The sequence below is a fragment of the Anomalospiza imberbis genome, chromosome 16 (genome assembly GCF_031753505.1).
Source record: "Anomalospiza imberbis isolate Cuckoo-Finch-1a 21T00152 chromosome 16, ASM3175350v1, whole genome shotgun sequence".
NCBI classification, from domain to species: Eukaryota; Metazoa; Chordata; class Aves; order Passeriformes; family Viduidae; genus Anomalospiza; species Anomalospiza imberbis.
This window is the reverse complement of record NC_089696.1, coordinates 7995913-8015685: the sequence shown is the minus strand read 5'-3', so window position 1 is coordinate 8015685 and position 19773 is coordinate 7995913. Positions and strand designations below refer to the sequence as shown.

Genomic DNA, 19773 nt, shown 5'->3' with positions numbered 1-19773 from the left:
TCATGCAAGCAGCACACATTCAGACAACCTGTCTGTACACCCCACCATGGCAAGGAAACCTCTGGGGCAGCCACACGTGCAACTAGAAGCAGTTAGGCTGAGACTGTGCACTAAAACATCTGTCAGCTGGTAAAAAGCTGCTGCCTCAGCCTCCCACCGGGGTGAGAAAGAACACAGCTCACTGCATTCACTGCCACTGCCAAACAAAAAGGCTTTTACATGTATAAACACTGGTCTGCTACCAGAACTTAATAAAAAAAATTCTAGGAAGGGTCTTCATAATGTCTGGTTGCAAAATAGTGACTCAGGTCAGGTTCAAGTGACAGGCAGGGCAAAGAGAAGACCCATGGAACTCCGTAACCATAAAGGCAACAACTGCACATTAAATGAATAATGTTATTTGAATCAAAACAAACAAAAAAAAAAAAAAAAGAAAAAAAAAAAGAAAAACCTTTTTATTCCCCACACTGAGTGCAAAAAGAGAAACACAAAAACATGATGCTTGAAGTCTTAGGAAACCAAAACATTTGTGCTACCCTCCTGCTCAGCCTTGAACATAAGAGCACATTTCCTAAATGGCACTGTGTAAACACCAGTGGGTACACCACAAAGGCAGCAACAGGAACTTCCCACTGAGACCCAGCCCGTCCCCAGCAGGCACTCACAGCCCTGAGCTCTGTCCCACCCCTCAGCTCAGAGCACAGGCCCACTCTCCAACCCACTCAGTGGGCAGCTGAGACCTCAGAACAGGGCACTGGCTTCCACAAGTGGGGTGGACAGCTCACTGTACCTCCTTCTCCATTTCAGCATATTCTTTGACTCTCTCAACAGCAACAATGTTGGTTTCCAGGTCGGATGACATGCGAACCAGCCAGTTCAAGTACGCTGTGATCTGCAAGGAGGAAAGCAGTCAGAGAGCAGTTTACACTGAATAGGTCACCTGCAATAAATGAAAAACATGGAATAACCAAAGCACTGCAATTTCATGGAATGCATAAACACAGGCAAGATCTTGGCTAATCAGTGCTGGACAGGAGAAAAGCCTAAATGCCTTTAAGACACACAGGACGAGACACCTCAGCCACATCCCTTCACACCAGGAAAGCACAGAAGAAACTTCCCAGCATCTCCTCAGATACTATTTGTAATTACTGTTTTCTATGTTCTTTATATTAGTTTTCCATCCAAAGCCACACCAAGGTTCTGACTTTCTGATGCAGTCTAAGGATTCAGAGGTTTTGCTCTTTTTAGAAAAGGCAGTATTACCTGCAGTGAGTAGGACACTGAGAGGCCAACCAGGCCTGCACTGAGTTTGTTGCGTGCAATCACTGCAAACAATGCTGCAAACAGGACAATGCAGTTCCCCACGTACTCCAGACGGACTGCCAGCCACCTGCAAGGCACAAACACATCTTTCCAGTACTTCGCCCACAGAGATCAGAGATGTGGACAACAAATGGTCTGTTACACATCTTTTTTTGTAAGACTGGCACATGTGTCCTGCTAGTGACACAGGCACTGCAAGATGTCTGAGGTTCTGCTTCAGCAGTGTCTGAATCCAGAGGCATCCTAAATTAATGAGTCTTTCAGGTGCATAAATTCCTGTCTTAACGACAACTGCTTTCTGAACATAGGGATCAATAAAACAAAACTTTTAATATAACCCAGAAGCAAGGCAGGAACTCTCAGAAAGGTGAGATTCAGAAGTAGTTTTAATTCCATCACAGAAGTTTGAACAAAACATCTCTGATTTATCCACACAGACTTCCCTCCCCTGGACAAGCATGCCAAGAGCTGAGACAGGTAAGGAGCACAGCCAGCAGATCCACGTCCTCCCCAGGTAACTGCTGTCCCACACTGCAGCCCCACTGGTACCTGTTTGCAACAATGCTTGGATAATAAGCTTTCTGGTTCTCATCCACCTTCATGTCGTTCTGCCTGATGAAGCGTTTCTGCTCCTCAAAGGCCCGGATGACGCTGACTCCCAGCAGAGTCTCGTTGAAGTGGGAGTACACGGGAGAACGGCTCACAGACTCAAGGCGCTTCAGCTGCCGCGACGTGGCCACGTAAAATCTCTGCAATTCAGAGCAGGAGAATTATGGTTACATCCAGACTGTGTCTGGAAAGACAAGGGGAATCGTAAACAGCTCCCTGCCATCTGGGCTGTTAGTGACAGAGATTCAACTGACACATGGGAATACACACCTTCCCCAACACTTTTGGGCCTAAAGGACCATGACATACACTCTGCTGCCTTTAAACAACTGCCAATCAACCCATCTCATGCCAGAGCCATTTTCTCCTCTTTCTTTTTTCAGCAAGTTTAGTTCAACAGTCCAAAACACACATATCACCACTTTAAGGTTTACTAATGGAGCCAAAAGGATTTGTAATTTCAAGAGCCAAAGTCAAATCCCAGCTGCTTCTCTTTGAACTGTGCTGGCTCTCCCAGTTTCTAGGAGTGAAGCCAGAGTGAAGCGAGCACACCCTTCCCAGGACAAGAATGAGAGGCTGCCACCCACTCTACTGCTCTGTAGACAATATTCTGATAAAACAGGCACATGAGCAATACACACACATACCCTTCTAAAGACTACTCTCATGTTTGGAAAGAAGTCTTGGAAAAGCCCATGTTTTCCATATTTGGGCTCTGAGCAACAAGCGGTGCAAAATTTGCCACAAAATATAACAGCATTTTTATAAAGTAAGTATTAAAGGATTAACTTCTGCACAGAAGTCATTTTACACTTGATAAAGGAAGGAAATTCTGTGCTAACATCAGATTATCAGTAAACCAAGCAAAGCACAGTCAGTCAAGCATGACTCATATCCAACACATCAAAATCCTTCCTCGTGCAGGGTAAGAACAGCCTTAAATAACAGAGGATGTGACTGCTGGTCCTGTTTCCCCCTGGTAACACCCTTTACCTGCACAAACAAGTAGACAAGTCCCAGGGGTGGAATGATGACAGCAGCTATAGGTGTGGCCAGCAGAATGATGACACAAGCCCCAATCACGTTAAATGTGGAGCCCATGAACATCTTGATGATGGGTGGAATGGTGGAGTCAATGGTGTCTATCTCCTTGGAGAAACGGTTCACCAGGTTCCCACTGGGAGTGCGCTCAAAGAAGCTCATGGGAGACCTGAGGACGTTGTGCAGCAGGTTAAGGTGCAGGTGTCGTGATGCAAAGATTCCTCCTATTGACACAACCATTGAGTAGCCAAACACAGCAATACCTAGAAAAGGAGACTCATTATTAACTGCTGCCACCTCTCACACAAAACATTTTCCTCATTTTGTCATCATTCAGCATCAGCGTTAGTACAATAATCCTGAGAACTTGGGTTCGCTTCAGGTAGACTCAGCAAATATGTCAAGTAGTATGAAAAAATAAAACCAGTGAAGACACCATATTCCTTTCATTGCTTCTCCATTACAAAAATTTGTGTAATATTTGAACACTTTCCCTGAGCAAAAATCACTGAATTTGCTCTTGGCATTTGTTTTTTATTGTGGGATTTTCATGGCACTTCTGAAGTGGGATACTTGGAGTGTTGGGTTCCATGGCAAACAAACCCTAAACCCCAAAGAGGACACAAAACAAAACATCACTGAAGCAGCCTCCCCACAGTGCCCTGGATGGAGCCACAAGCAGCAGAGGAAAGCCCAGCCAGGGCAGCTGAGCCAGGCTGGGGCTGCAGGGAGGCAGCACAGCCACAGCCTCCTGTGACAAACTGCCCCTGCAGACCAGGCCAGCACAGTCCGCTGACAGGCCAAGGAGACTCTTCTCAGATCAGATGTTCTGTCAGCAGTTCTGACTCATCAGCCAGCAAAACACTTCTCACTTTGAGAAATTTCATTTACAAATGAAAGGAAAAACACATTTTGTAACTGAATAATTGCATAGGTTGGTTTGTTTATTTAATTCAAGTTTTTCATTTTCCTATGAAAACACACACTCAAGTCCCTAGCAAAATGCAGCTGCAGGCACCAAGAGCATTAGAAACACTGAACCAGCAAATCTTAAAATACACAAGACCAAGCAAACCTTGAGAAATCCCCAGTGCTCCATATACTCCCAGTCTGAGAGTTGTGTTCTGCTGTGTTCCATTGATAACAGGATCATCTGTCCATAAACTCAGCCAGTAGTTGGAAGCCAAGGAGGCTACATGATTACACATGAAGAGGAAAATGGCCAAGAAAGACATTAGGAGTCCAATTGCTTTCATGTAATCCCAGTACACTGATGCCTTTACCTGAAGAAAGAAGACAAAAAGAAATACTAATTTTGCAGCTAAGTTTTAAAACCAGCAACTCCCCCTTGTCCAACGCCTATTTCAAGTCAGTATCCCTCCATGAGGCCATGAAAACACAGCAGCTGCACTCCAGAGAGCCACTGCTTGGGAACACAGGCTGCAAAGCATTCTGTAGAGACATGCCAAATCCAACACTCCCTCAGGGCAGGCACACATCATCCTTCCCTGTCATCCAAGGGAGGGGAGGAGTAGGGAGGGACCTGCCTGAAGTACCACAGAGCATCAGCAGCAGAGCCAAAAACTTCACTGAGGAGTTCCAGTTTCTGGCTCTCTGTGCCACAAGATTATAAAGCCTTTAAACCAACCCTTGCTCCACATGGCTTGTATCCTATGATCTATCTTTAACCAACAACAAGCAATCCAAGCTTGGATTCAAGCACCATTGCTAGGAGCTGTAACTGCCACTTTCCCAGGAACCTCAGTCTCAGGTTTCTCAAAAAGCCCTGGGTATCCTGGGATTAGATACTTATGTCTATAGTGGAAACTTGGCTTAAATTCATCTGAGTCAGTTGCAGCTCCTTACTGAAGGGCAGTTTTCATTAGGTCACCTAATTTGTCACAACCTCTCTCCAAGAAATAGCAGCAAGGTTTTCATTTCTCCTTCTACACTTCGATGTGGTCAGGCCCATCATCTCACACAAGTTTTGTGTTGGCATTCTTCCTGCCTGCAAACATGGGGCTCAGGTTTGGGAGCAGAGGGCACAGCAACACTTTCATCAAGTATTACACAACAAGCAGCAAGTTCAAGAATTCATTCAGCCCGTTCTCACACCACTTACATGGTCTTCAGAAGTAATTTTCTTCTGAAATAGATTTTTGCAAAACTGAAAGAGGGCACAGGAAGTGGGAACTGGAGCCTTACCCTCCCAGTCTTTGCTGTGTCAGCCTCCATCAGTTTCCAGGAATTCTTCTCAGCAAGTGGCTTCTGCAGCTCTGCTGTGCTGCTCTGGTGCTGTGGCTTCCCAGTGTCTCTGCTGTAGGTTGAAGAGTTACTGAGCTGCCTGTTTAAAGACATTTATTTTTTAATCTTAGCTCGACACAGGGCAGTTGCTACCTCACAACTAGGCTTTGACAGCCCACAGCTACACGTCAGTGGTTTTCACTCCTATGGAGATGTCCATCACAGGGCCAGAGGTTCCTTGAGCCCTCCTTGTCCCCTCAGGGCACTCTCCCAACCCTCCCTGATAGCATTTGGTTCCTAAGTATCCATGTCCAGGTGCAAGTAACAGTCACCAGATAAAGAAGTCTTGGTTGCACAATCACTCCAGAAGAAAAAATGCTCTGTGACCATCAAGACCAGCCTTTCCAAACCCATCATCAGCACAGCAGCTGCTGGAGTGTGAAAAGGGTACCCCCACTCCCCTCAAAACAGGCCATTTAATTCCCAGGCACTCATCAGCTTCCAGAAATAGTGTCTCCAGAGCACCATAAGATCAGAGGCACTATTAGAGCACTATCCAGAGCACCGTAAGAATGAGGCATAGACCAGGAGATCTGGAAAGGTGTAATCAGAGTGATTGCAAGCAGAATAGCAGCTGCATTAGGTCAGACTAAAGGTGCACTTGGCACTTCATCCCCTCTGACAGCAGTAAAATGCAGAAGCCTTAGGAACACACACAAAAGCTGGACTAGCCAGGAAAACACTCTCCCTTTTATGAAAGCCAAACCCACAATATCTTGCTACAACACAAGAGTTTCTTCATATGGAAAGAACATCACGAGAGCTGTGTGTGTGCAGACATGAATGTGCCAGCTGGAGTGGGGCTGCAGCCCCAGAGGTCCAAATGCCACGGGCCAGCAGCCGGGAGCCGGGGCCAGCAGCCGGGAGCCGGGGCCAGCTCCCAGGCACACGGAGGGACTGAGCCCAGCCACGGCAGAGATGCATGGACACACATGATGGATTCCCAGCAGCAAACCTGGTCCTGCTCAGCCACAGAGGGGCTGAGGAGGCCCTGGGGTGCTGTGTTTGTGGGGGTGCTGCAGGTGCCTGCTGGAGCACTTCCATCTGCTGGATCTGGAACCACAGAGCAGCAGCAGCTTTGCCGTACTCAGGCTGCTGGATCCAGCAAGATACATTTTCCCACTAACAAATACCATAACCATCAAATTTTTGTTAATCCACATCTGAGTGACTGGATTGAATGGATGTGGGGCAAGAGGGAAAAAAAAAAATAAAACCACACACCTATGCATCAACTTTCCAGGAGCTTCATTCACAAGGCTTCCATTTTCTATAGGCTTCCCTTCCTTTGAAAATGGACTGTTTGTATCTGAGAGGGTGAAAAAGTAAACATCAAAATGGTTAGGCAAAGAGACACAAGCATTTCATTTCAATCCTAACTGCCAGTTGCAGTCTTAACGTGCAAACAAAGCAGGGAGCACAAGTATTCACAGATAATAACAGAAAATTGACCAGGTGAACAAATCAGTTCAGTTCAACTCCCAACAGGGTTAATTGCCAAGACAGGGAATATTTATTTTTCTAGCAAATGTAGGTCAGTAATAATGTAACATAATTATGACCACATATTTCATGTTCAAACATGCAATACCAAGTCACATTTGACCCACTCCATGGAAACAAACCCAACACTCCAGCCACTCCTTTTCAAACCACAGTTTCTACATAGTTAGTTATATATTATTTCTTATTTTAAAATGCAATGAGAAGGCATTCTGTAAATGATGGAGTGAAGCTGTAAGAACAGCAGCCATGTGCTAGTAACTTTGAGTCTTCCTGCAAAGCTGAGCAAGAAGAAATGTCCAAAATCCCGGTGTTTCAGGCAACTGCAGGAATCAGATGACTTTAAGCAGGAGATCTTTCCATGAGTCATTATCCCACAACATCCTGCTTGTACCAAGATGCAGCACACGCGAGACAAGTGTCTAAAACGCTCCAGAAAACTGGTCAGCTTGAAACAGTAACCTTTTCTGAGCAATTTAATTCAGTGTAGTAGAGTGCCACAATAAAACTAGGTTCAGGTTATGTCAATGTTCCTCATAAAAACCAACTGTCGGACTCCTAACCTGTTAGCTGTCAATAAATGGAACTCTATTTTCATGTATGGAAGTTAATTTGGAATTTGCAACAAAGAGTTCTGCATTTTTGAAGGATCTATGCATAGTTTATGCAAAGTTATCGACCTGAATATACTCAAAAGATATTCAGGAAAATTTGTGTAGATCTGGAGTCAGACATTTTCATGATTTTGTACAAAAGCAAAATATATGCATAAAACAGATCATCAACACATTAAGTGGGGACTGCTTTCCTTTCTGTGTCTGGAAACTGAACACTGGTTCATTACTTTAAAAACCCAAAAATAAATTGTTCAGCATGGTCTTAGAAAGACAAAAGCAGAAAATGTGAAAAAGTTCAATTATTTAGTTCTTATTTATGTGAGTGAGATCAAACCAAGATGGTTATTTTAAGCACTTGACAGCATTTGTTTTGAAAGGTTCCCATATCAAAAACAGCAAGCATTCCAGCAACACAGTGCTTTAGAACATTGCTGAAGAAAACAAAACCACAAATAAACCATCCACCCCTAAAAGCTCAAATTTGATTTCATGTTGTAGGCTATGAAGATTTCTTGCTATACTGCATTTAGCTCTGAGAACAAAAAAGTGCTCAAGACTGCCACAGTAAATCTGACATAAGCACTTAGGGTACAAGCCCACTAACAAGGGTTCTGCTGAAAAAAGCATCCAGAAATGATAAAAGGGAACAGCTGTGAGTACTGAATACACATCTGAGAACAAGGGGGACCCTCAGGGCTCAATCCTGAATGATGCTTCTCTTGGTACACTCACTACATCTCTAGGTCCAGGGTGTGCCTATGAAGCTAAGTTAAAGTTTCCTCATGGAAGCCTCTGAGACACAGAATTGCTGCTGCTGAGTTACCTACAAGCTGCCACACACCAACTGCTGCAGCTCACACAGCTAAGGACATGCAAACCATGCAGATACCTCCTACTGTGCAGATAAAATTCTTCTATTAATGACTGAGTCTCTTGTAAATAAACTGCAGCTACTCGTATTACTCCAAGGCAAGCACTAATAGAAAGCCACATGGCAAACAGTTACCTGTTTCCAGAGGTTGAATCGTTCCTTCTAATGAAGGATCTGACTCTAAAAGCATAAATGATTAACTTTTTCCAGAACACACTCTACCATTTTCAATCTTTGCAACCTCATATCTAAGTAGAATAACCTAAGCCACAAAACCCAAGGCAGAATCAAATTTGCTGAAATGGACCTATTTTTAATCCCAAGCCATGAGCACAGTTTTCCCACACGGAGAAGAAACCCCATGAAGCTGAGGATGGAAAGGCAGCAGGACAGCACACAGGCAGAGGCAACCCTCAGGAAGCCCAAAGGGACAGGAAGGCTGGGAGGGACCAGAGCTGCAGCCAAACCTCAGGGGCTGGCTAGGAGGAGAGGCTTTCCCACCCTTGGAGCAGCAGATGTATTCCAGCCAGAAAGCACCAACCCACTGTGTTCTCAGGCTGCCAACACGGAGCTTCAGACATAAGGGAGCCTCCCTCTAAAAGTGGGTGTGCAGACACCCTCCAGCCAACTCAGCCTGACTCCATCACACACTGCTGTGCTCATCCAAGAGCCAGTGACTCTCAGGAATAGTGACCTTTTACACATCCAATAAACATGAATATTATCCCTAAGAATCAGACAAACAATGCCTCTACTTTTCACTTTTTACCACTGGCAGAAGATCACTTGACTAGAACTGATGAACAAATTCACTGCAAATAGGCCAACCCTGTGATAATCCCCTCCAGATCACCAGGGTGGTACTGAAGTTTAGAAGTGCCTCTTATTAGAAAACTGCAGAGAATCATGGCAAAAGACAAAGCACTGGCTCACTTTCCAAAAGAAAGTTCAGTAATTAAATGGAAAAATAAAGTAATTTAGTTTAATGAACAGGATTTCAAAATCTACTTTTCCACATTTGAAAATGGGAGGAGACAAAGACTAGAAGAACAAGGCTATTAAATGAGGCAAATCTTCACATTAAAGTTAACTTGTTAACTGCCTAAGGAAGCACAGAGAAAGTTAATTTGCCTACAAATTTCACATATGTTGAAGACTGCAACAAGTCTGACTGTGCCCCAAGTAGCTACAGAAGCACGTACAGAAAATACCCAGGAGTTAACCTGGTTCTGCTCCCACAGAATCTCTTCCCACAGTGAAACACCCACCCATGCAGTATTTGCTGTTCAGAGCATCCACCCAAACCAGCACCCCAGTGTGCAGAGCAACAACCAGGACTACCACGAGACCTTTCCAAGGGGAAAGCCAGCCCACAGCAGGGCAGCCTGAGCTTTGAGATGACAGATCCAGCCTGGCTCCCAAACACAACTGCTTGAAGAGAGGGGCAGGAGAAGATGCCACCTTGCACAGGCAGGAACAAACCCTGCCCACTCACAGACCCCAGGGCAGTCTGGTGCCAGGCTGGATCAAAGAGCTTCAGAGAGCAAGGCAGGCAGACCATCACAGACCTCCCACAGGCAACTCTGAGATGAGCACCAGGGGCAGCTCCTTGCCAAAGGAAGCTCCTCAACACATCTTTAACACTCCCCAACTGCATCTGTGCAGGTAAATGTGGCACCATTTCCACTTTGCATGAGGAGCACACCAAAAAGCACCTCTGTGCTCCCTCTAGGGAATGGGAAGGAACCAATGGTTTTCCAAATAGAAGACAGAGCAAAAAGCAGGCTCTTTGTTCCCAAAGCCTGCTCTGCAGCATTCAGCATCTGCTCCCAAACTCATGTCACCAACTTCACCCCAGCCAGCACAGTGCAGGCACCCCTGGCACTTCTCAGCAGGAGTGTCAGGAAATCACCACAGGCAAGCCATGAAGAAAACTGGCTGGAGGCAAAGACTGAGTTCCCCTGTTAAAATCCAATACTGCAACTGTCTGTAGATAAAAGAAAAATAAATCTGAAGTGTATTCCTGTACCAGCGCAGCTCTACAGCTGTTTTGTAAAGCAGAAGCAGGAGTCAAGGACAGCAGCTAGAACATTGAGCTGCTTCCTCCTCCTCCCCATCCCCAAAGGAATTAGTTGTGTAAGACATCTTAACAGAGACAGGAAGGGTGTATAAACCCCAGCCGGCCTTTATTCAGTCTCACAACCATCTGAATTTTGTACTGAGAGGAAATTTTACTACAGATCTGTGTGTTTGACCTCACAGCCTTCAACACCCTCAAGAAATAAGTACCTCTACCTATATAGGCAATCACAAGAAATGGTAATTTAACTTTCCTATCAGTACTACTGGTTTTCCTGTAACAGGACTCCTTTATTAACATGACAGACATCAAGAGAATTTATTAGTGAGCTTACCACTGTTCTCCATGGTTTGTTCAGCATTAGCGTATGTACGAAGAAACTCAGCAAAAGCCCCATCTTGCTCCAGCAGCTCCTGGTAAGAGCCCATCTCAGAGATTTCTCCATCAGTCATTACCAAAATCGTATCCATCTGAGGCAGATAGTTGACTGCATGGGTTACTAAAACCCGAGTCTAAAAGGAAAAGGTAAAATAAAGAGTTTCTGTAATTTCAGATCAGTGAATACCATGGCTACACTACTTCTCTTCACTGCTTGAATTCTGTGTATAATAGAATAGTAATGAGGAACAGGCATGCAGCATTTTTAAGAGAACATTGTCTTGATTTTTTCTATCAAATAATTTTGAACTACAGAAACCTAAGCACCTTTCACTACAAAAATGTCAGTGCTTTATAAAAGTCCTCTAAAAATTGCAGAAAGATCCTTTCATTTCTCAGCTGTTAGAAACAGAAGTCTAAATATGCAACTTGACAAACTTGGAATCATGTAAACTCAGCCAAGGAAAAGCGTTCTCTAGAGACATTATGACATACTTTATTTTTCAGAATTCCTTTTGGTCCAATAACTTTTTCAAAAATATGTTTCCCAACATGAGCATCAACAGCTGATAAAGGATCATCAAGTAAATAGACATCTGCATTGCAGTAAACTGCCCGAGCAAGACTGACTCGCTGCTTCTGTCCTCCAGACAAATTCACACCCTGAGGAAACAAGAAAACATGAGCCTTTATTTACAGCTGAAAGAAGATGTCTTGCTACAGTTTATGAAAGACACAAGTCATAGGTGGTTTATTTAAATCAGAGGAAATTCAGCATTGCATGAAACAGATCTCCACAAATAATTTCACTACAATAGCATAAGCAATCAGTCACAATCCTCTTGCAGGGAAGCACATCTCTTCTGTTCTCACTGTCAGTGAACGGCTAGCCAAACCAAAAAATAATGTTTGCTAGTCCTGAAAAGCAATTAACCCTGACTGGCCTACCTAGCTCTGTACATTCAGAGGCTGCTTTTCCTCTCAGCTGTATTTCTGCAGTGCTGCCTCTGACTGAAGGAACAAACTCTGCTCCCACTGCAGTGTGACTGGCCTGCTGACACACGAGGAAGATCAAGCTGCCCCTTTAGTGCACAGGGGGCTGTCAGCTCTGTGGCCAGCTGGGAGCACAGGCCCCCTGCACCCAGTCAGAGCACAGGTCCCAGCACCAGAGCAGCAGCTCAGGGAGCCCCCAGCAGCCACCCCCTGGTACAGGGACAGTGGCTCCTGCTCCACAGCACTGCACCATCCATGCACCTTTCCAGATCCCCACACACTTGCTTTGCTAGCTCTTGGTAACTGTTGTTGTGGATTGTGATTCAGATTTTTTGGAGGGGTTGGGGTTGGAGGGGTGTTTGCTTGTTTTGAACAAAACTGAAGTGTTCAGAAGATTTTTGTCTTCTTGTTTCTATAAATTTTTCTGCTCTGTAACCGTGGCAACTTAGAAACAATTAAAAACTGTCACTACAAGATGGTTTTATATTTTTAACTGAGGACAAGTCTTCTCCCCTTGAGGCTTCAAGAGAAGGAAAACACACTGCTCAAATCTGCTTCTTATTCTAGAGGATTCCTGCTCTGAAAGTTTTAAACTCAATACAGCTTTGAGATAAACTAAAATAAGAGTCACACAGCCTTAACTACAAGCAATAGCACTGTTACAGTGGAGTGGGTGTTGAAATACCTTTTCTCCAATTTCTGTTTTGTCTCCTGAAGGAAGAATCTCTATATCAGGCAGCAGGGCACAAGCCTCAATCACACGTTTGTACCGGCTCTCACTCATCTCCCTTCCAAAGATAATGTTATCTTCCAGGGTTGCATTTTGGACCCAGGCTTGCTGAGGAACGTAGGCTACAGAGCCCTGCAAGAAAAATAAAAGTTCAGTACTTTAGACTAGGAGTCTGCACTGGGAGTCAAGGCACAGCAGGGCTTTGTGAGGCAGGCAGTGCTAATCACCTCACAAATTACCTACGGTCATTTCCAAACAAAGCAGCTCTTGGGCTCCCGCCTCCTCCAAAATGTTATTTTTATAATCCTCTCTACAAGTGAATGTAACTAAGTGCACTGGTGGAAAATAAAGGGCTTCAAACAAAATACGATTAACATAAACCTGGAGGAAACATTTGTTTAGAAGATGTTTGCACATGTCAAAAGTCATTACTTCTTTCATATAATTATAAATTATGTTCTGCACAAAAGAGTTTAATCTGGAATACAAGTGTTTAACAAATGCACCCCTGCCAAGAGATCTCTGCAGAAAGCAGAGGAAGTGGTTTTCATATAAAAGTCACTTCAAAGGCGGAGACTGAGATAATGCAGAGTATTTTGCTTTGAGTATCAGTTCTGTCTTCTCTTTCTGCACTAATAGTTAGTGACTCAGATCTCAACTAGTTATTTTTCCACAACAGTTCTGAAGGTAGCCAAACGTACAGACTTTTAAATGCAGCAGATTTGTTTTGCTCTTAAAGTAATTTTATTTCCAGGTCATTTTTTCTCTGTTAACTCTGTGCACCTGTGATGTCTAAGAAAGAACAAACTGCAACAGCAGCTTTTCCCATGTTCAGATGTCTGGGTGCACCCTCTCCTTGTAATTCTTTGATGTCTGAAAAAGTAGAGCCCAACACTGCTCTTCCTCAGAGAATATGTACCAGGGTCTCCCCATCTCATGCCCAGCTGTTAATAAGACTCACCAGAACACTCATCTTTGAGTGCTCCATTGTTTTATTTGGCTAAATCTGACACCGAGAGATTTGGATGCTGTTTGGTCAAGGCTTAACAGGCAGTTAGTTACACAGAGTGCAGGCTAAGGCATACACATGGTTTGCCAGGAAAGCAGGCTACGAAGTGCATTCATTTGAAAGGCTGTCTCTTCCCTCTTCACACCACTTGGAAATCTAGAATCCCTCTGGCAATACCCACAAATAGCTGAACAACTCTCCAGACATGTCACACCTTGACAACCACGTAGCCTTCCTTTTTGTCCATCTCCCCCAGCAATGCAGACAGCAGTGAAGATTTTCCACAGCCAACTTGACCAACAACAGCCACCAAGGAGCCTTCAGGAACAGTGAAATTAATGCTGAAATAAAGTGCACATAATTCAGCCTTGCTTGCTGGCACATCCCAGTAGTTAAACAGTCAATTGTACTGCCCATCTAAAACCAGGTGCAATGTGAACACCCTCTGCAAATACTGACTCAGCACTGAAACTGTAACTGCTTGAAAATCCAAACCTCTCACTCAGAAAGCAGCCAGCTCTCCTCATACTTAGAACATAATCTTAATATGTAATTAGTCAAAAAGGGAAGAAAATAGAAAAAAAGCACTGTGACTCAGTCTTGCTAAGATTTCTCTCAAGTGTTCTATGAACACAAATGTAAATACAGCAAATTTTTGTCCCGAAGAATTTGCCATTTAAGGCCCGAGTAAAAGCAGCCACAGTTAACGAAGGGAACAGGGCACAGGGAAGACACAGCTTGTAGCTGCATCACTGTTTGCTTTCTGCAGCCCGGTGTCAAGGACAGCAGAGTGCAGTGAGAATCAGGCTGTGAAATGGAGCCTGAGGACACGGCAAACAGGAGGGAGCAGAGCTGACTGCGAGGGGCTGAGCTGGCTGCACCCTCTAGATGGAGCTCAGCCCATCTGCAGCACACAGCCAGAGCTGAAATCCCCTGCAGCTCTCTCTTCCTTGAGCCCTACATCTCCTGCTACCTGCCTTTATGCATTCCATAAATGCAAAAAACAGTAAATCCCTCTAGTTCATAAAGCCCAATTTAAAAAAAAATATATAGAACTGATGCTATTTGTTCTCTTTCTTTATGGCAACAAACTGTTCTCTATATGTACTTTATAATTCAAATACAGATCATTTATGGTGCAGCAAGATTATGGAATGGAAAAAAGAGCACCAACTTTACCTGTTCAGCAAAGGAGGATCAGTTTTGGCCCAGCTAAACGTTGCATTCTTCATAACAATGCATCCTTCAGCTGCAATATGAGAAAACTCATATTTATAAAAGTACCAATGCAAGCAGCTAAACTGCGTGCTCACAATCCAAAGTCAATCCAAACACACATGGGCAGAGGTATAAAGTTACTTTTTCAGAAGAACAACAACCCACTGCTTGCCAAAAACTTGTTTTCTGCTTTTATTAAATTTAGCAAGACAGCAGAGGTCCCAAGGTTACCCTCACTCAGGAACCAGGAGGTACATGAACATCAGCTACACAGAGATACCAACTGCTGCATATCAGCTGCATCTCCAGCTGCAAATCAGTTGTGGAGAGGAAAGAAACTATCTGAGAAGGAAGAAGGACCTGTACATAATTTCCATTTTACAAACTCGCTTCTCAGTTTTCTGTCTCAAATTTATCAGCAAAACCCACCAAAAAATGCAGTGAATTTGTTTTGGAAAGCAAAAGAAACCACCCAAAACCCGCACACACTGATTTGCAACGGCGAAGAAACTCACTCTCTTTGATGGGACCCCTGATTATGCTGTCTGGATCTAACTCCTCATGAGACAGGAACACCCTGAGGCGCTTCAAGGAGACACTGGCCTGCGTGGAAAAAGGATGCAAAATTATTTCTACTCTGCTACTTACATTTAAGTGCTCACTGTTTTGTGCCACATACACATTATATCCTTATCATGCACTCCTAATCCCTCCTTAAATCCATTGCATAGTTGTTTGGACAGCCAAACTTTCACTTCCCAAGCCACAAGAGATATGGATGATGTAAGGAACACCTATCCACCACAACTGGGATTATTCACCAGGAACTGCAAGGTCCCTTCCAGACGTGGCCACATTTCCCCAGTGGTCATTCTCTAAGCAGGGGGATGTAATCTTTCCACCCAGGGCCCCCTTCTGCACACAAAACACCTGTTGATGACTGAAGTCTTACTTCTACGATGTTGCTGATGACCATAGGAAGCATGTTCAGTGGGAACCTGAGGATGTTGAATAATGCCAGAGAAACAAAGGCCTTCTGAGCATCCAAGATGTTGTTCTTGTCTATCGTGACATACACAGCAAACGTGGACAGGGCAACCTGAAACCAAGGGTTAAGGGTTCAGTGAGGGTCATGCCTTAAAGCCACCAAGGCAGGAGTACACAGTGTGACAACTGGAATCAGATTATCAATCACAGAAAGAGCAATGTTCTGATAACTTTTCATTCTTGGCAACACTTTTTGCAAAACAAACATATGATTAAAATCTGCTGTTGTAAAAAGAAGTTGATGGCTCCTCTTTAAAAAGAGCTAAGTGTTCCCTTGCCTCACAGAGCAGAAGTGAAACCAGGAATGTCCCAGGCTATTTGAGGTCACACAGCAGCAGAAGGGAAATAGAGAAATGATCACTGGTCTTTTTTCCTGATTGCTTTCAGTTTTAAGACACTCCTCAAAGTATCAGATATTGGATCAGTAACATACATGGACAGAAAAGTTAGAAGCACCCCAATACTAACCTGTTTTATAGTTTGCAGAGACTATCACAACCCTAGATTTCCAAATACAGCCCACTTCATCATGGACAAGAAACTTGAAATGTTATTGCATTACAAAGATGAAGCCTTTTCTGTTGTGAACTATTTCAGTTTCATACTGAACAAGAAAATTACCCTGAGCCATTGCTATCATGAATCATAAGCTATAATAATAACTCAAAAAAATCCATACACTCATTTTTTAAAATGTATTGAATATTACAGTAAAATAAAGCAAACTAAGTAAAATCAGATGTTTGCTTTCACAACTACTCCCTTCATAGTGTTATCTTGCATGATAAGACCCTCACACCTCAGTATATCACAAGATCCAGCAGCTTTTTTCCCACAGACTGCCAATTAAAACAAGAAATCAAGGTAAATAAACTTCTGGCATCCTCCCTCCTAAAAGACTTGAAATAATGAGCTCCCCATCTAGGGAACAGTCTCATCTAAGCACAGCATCCACTGAAGACATCAGTGTTCCTGTTAACAAATCTGACTGCTGTGAAGACATGGATTGCTCTGGGTGCAGCAGCTGACTCAGCTGTGCCTTGTACAGTAGCCTGTTTGTACAGCCCTTAGTTTGGACAACCCTACCCCAGGGAGAAAGCCCTCCCGTGGAGATCAAAAACAAGACAGGGTCCAAAGAATAACCTCACAAGCAGCATGTCTGCACTCTTGTGTTAGCAGCAGTCAGTCTGAAATCCGCCCTTAGCAGCACACAAGGCACTGCAAAGCCAGCAGGTCCCTGACACTGTTACTAAACAATGCTTTTAAAAACCCTGGCCCTGGAAATGGGAAGGAGTAGAGGAAATAAAAGTTCTGAAGGTCAAAAGTGCTTCCAAGTAGGCACTTGCAATAATTTTTTTATCAAAACATAAAAAAAACCCCAAAAACTCCAAGCAACAAGATAACAAGATGTTGAAGAGCAGCCCTGCACTCTGGGTTGTGCCCAGCAGCAAAGCCCCACAGAGCCAGGGCCGCACATCCCCGGTGTGTGCTGGGACACAGCTGCACATCACACCAGTCTGCCCTCCCAGGCTCCACAGAGCAGCCTTAGGGACTCCACCTGCAGGGTGTCATTTAGAAATTTCATTTAATAACGTATTTATATTAAGATAATCTCAGACTTCTTTTAGAAAAGCATTCACTGAAGAATGCAGCTGATGCTTCCTACGCAGGGCACTGCTTCTCTGCCTTTCATCATGCCCCGAGCATAATGTAAACACTAAAAATGTTTGCAGGGAAGGAATCTGAGACTGGAAAGTACACTTAAACACCTTCAACTGGAACAGCACATATTTTATCCTAATGTAGTCATGGCTTTTAATTGTTTCTGCAGACAAGAGCAATGGCCCCTCGTTCTAATAGGGTCTGAAGCAATTTTGATGTGATCTCACTCTTCTCTCCCTAGTATTAGTTGAAATGTAAGCTAACCACAAACACAGGAGGGATGTTTCACATATCATGGATTTTTATTTTCTTCAAGTAAGAATTTGAAGCCCTTTCACACTACACAACAGTTTTGCCTCTTCCATACTGTTCTTACACAGATGCTGGGAGAATCCCAGCCAGAGACACTCCTGGAGCCCAACATCCCATTCAGTCAGGAACTTATGTAAAGACCTGCTGCTGCTCAGAAACATGCTGAAATAAGGGACTTTTTTATTCTCCTAAATCTGACCATACATTTCATCTTAGATTCCTCAAGTACTCTACTAAAAGTAGAAGGGAATGCAGAGGAGGTTTTTATTTTCCAATACTTTGGCCACTAACTTCTAGAATACATCCAACCAGGATGTTACTGAGTTTCAAAAACAGTAGTGCCTTTCCACAGAGAAGTGCACCCCTAAGTGTTCAAGGACCCACCATTCTGGAGGGCATTTTGGCTCAACTCATTAAAATACAAAACCAAAAGAAGTCCTTAAGTGCTGCCTTGGAAAGCACAATCCCAAAAAGGAGAGAAGACTTCCAGATTTGTTTCACTTACCAAGAACGGAGCACAAACCCAAGTGAAGGTTGCCATTGCAGCAAGGTAAGCAGATTTTTTTAGGACTTGGAGTTCTTTCTGTCTGATCTCTAATACCTTCTCTCTAAAGGCTAATTCCCAAGCATAAAGTTTCAGAACTTTAATCCCATTGAGAATTTCATTCATCAGCTTAATTCTGTTGTCTTTGCTCTTCATTTGAGCCACCTAAAAACAACATTGAAAAAAATAATTAACAGAGCACAATACTTGGCAGAGCCTCAAAGTTCTGAGCTTTGTATTTTGCAATGGCAAATTTACTTCATTATCATCAAAAGCTTACTAGCTTCCCAAGCAGGAAATCTGAGATACTATCTGAACAAACAAATATTCAGAATTAACAAGAAGTTTTAAACCAATTAAAAGAATGCTTCGTGTAACTACAAATCCAAAGCAAGATCAAAACAAGTGTGGCACTGGTTTAAGTGTGATTAATCCTGCAACAGGGAGCCCTGGGTTTCAGGTACAATATGCAGCTAAAAAAGAAGCCAGTGTAAGATGTACAGCTTGCATCTAACCTTAGACCAAACTTGATTTTGCTTTATTTTCAGTACTATCAATGGCTTTTTTCCTCTTCATCTCTCCAGGAAACAAACAAATGGAACAAGCCACACATCCTGGAAACGTGAATATTTCATTCATGGCCATTAGGTTCAATAGGTAGACACCAGTTTACCTTTGTACTTTAGCTTTTAGGCAAGTTAAAAACTGAACTAATTCCTAATAATTCAGTTCTGGACATTTCATGAAACTGTCTGAAGTGCTACCTTGGTCTTCACTACTGCAGGTTTTTAGACCATTACATACAGATAAGCTGTAAGGCTGAAAAATACATGAGTTTGTTTATTCTGAATACACAACACCTCTGACCTTTTTTCCCTTCCCTTTTTTAAGTGATAGAGGGATGGGGAAAAAAATAAGGAAAAACCTCCAGGAACAAGTCAAAGAACAGATGTTTCTTAAAAGCACTAGAGATGCTAACCTGATAGGTTTTTGTCTTCATTGCCATCACAGCATTTATTGGAACCAGAAGGACCATGACAGCCACACCTGCCAGCACTGAAGGACCTAAATTCTGAAAAGTACATAATTGCAAGCATTTATTCAAACTAATTTTTATAAATCTTGGCTCAAATCACTGCATACATTACAGAAAATCATTCTGAATTAGGTTTTCAGCTTGGGAGAAGAAGGATCAAGTAGAAGCTTAGGTTAATATCTATATATTTTGACTCCTGAAACAAACATATATATATATATATATATATATATATATATATCCCCCATATAGAAGTGCATATAGATCAATCTCTCTTCAAATGTATCTCTATACAAACGCAAAAATATATTTGAAGAAGAGACAGCCCAGTGCTGTGTGAACTAGAAACAGCAAACATCTTATGTGGTTACTCTGAGCACAGAGCCAAGACCACTTTTATTTAAATCAAGGGACAAGTGAGATCCTCTAGGTGCTGCAGTCCCCCAAAAGATAATAGCTCCCCTCTGCATCCTCTCCATAGGAACTCAGATGT

The 19773-nt window shown here is 43.3% G+C and overlaps 1 protein-coding gene across 2 annotated transcripts in view; it reads right to left on the bottom strand.

Annotated features, from left to right (window-relative positions):
- Nucleotides 1–19773, bottom strand: part of ABCC1 (ATP binding cassette subfamily C member 1 (ABCC1 blood group)) — a 47565-nt gene that overhangs the window by 6253 nt on the left and 21539 nt on the right. The window contains exons 11-26 of one of the 2 annotated variants that reach the window (XM_068206848.1): nucleotides 19224–19316; nucleotides 18206–18409; nucleotides 15632–15778; nucleotides 15195–15282; nucleotides 14641–14710; nucleotides 13676–13802; nucleotides 12408–12584; nucleotides 11225–11392; nucleotides 10686–10863; nucleotides 6505–6589; nucleotides 5182–5320; nucleotides 4052–4259; nucleotides 2929–3239; nucleotides 1876–2075; nucleotides 1267–1393; nucleotides 791–892 (exon numbers count right to left, since the gene is read on the bottom strand). In XM_068206848.1, the coding sequence (XP_068062949.1) occupies nucleotides 791–892; nucleotides 1267–1393; nucleotides 1876–2075; nucleotides 2929–3239; nucleotides 4052–4259; nucleotides 5182–5320; nucleotides 6505–6589; nucleotides 10686–10863; nucleotides 11225–11392; nucleotides 12408–12584; nucleotides 13676–13802; nucleotides 14641–14710; nucleotides 15195–15282; nucleotides 15632–15778; nucleotides 18206–18409; nucleotides 19224–19316 (2424 nt within the window). The remainder of the gene's footprint in view (nucleotides 1–790; nucleotides 893–1266; nucleotides 1394–1875; nucleotides 2076–2928; nucleotides 3240–4051; nucleotides 4260–5181; nucleotides 5321–6504; nucleotides 6590–10685; nucleotides 10864–11224; nucleotides 11393–12407; nucleotides 12585–13675; nucleotides 13803–14640; nucleotides 14711–15194; nucleotides 15283–15631; nucleotides 15779–18205; nucleotides 18410–19223; nucleotides 19317–19773) is intronic. The other variant, XM_068206847.1, reaches the window with a different exon arrangement.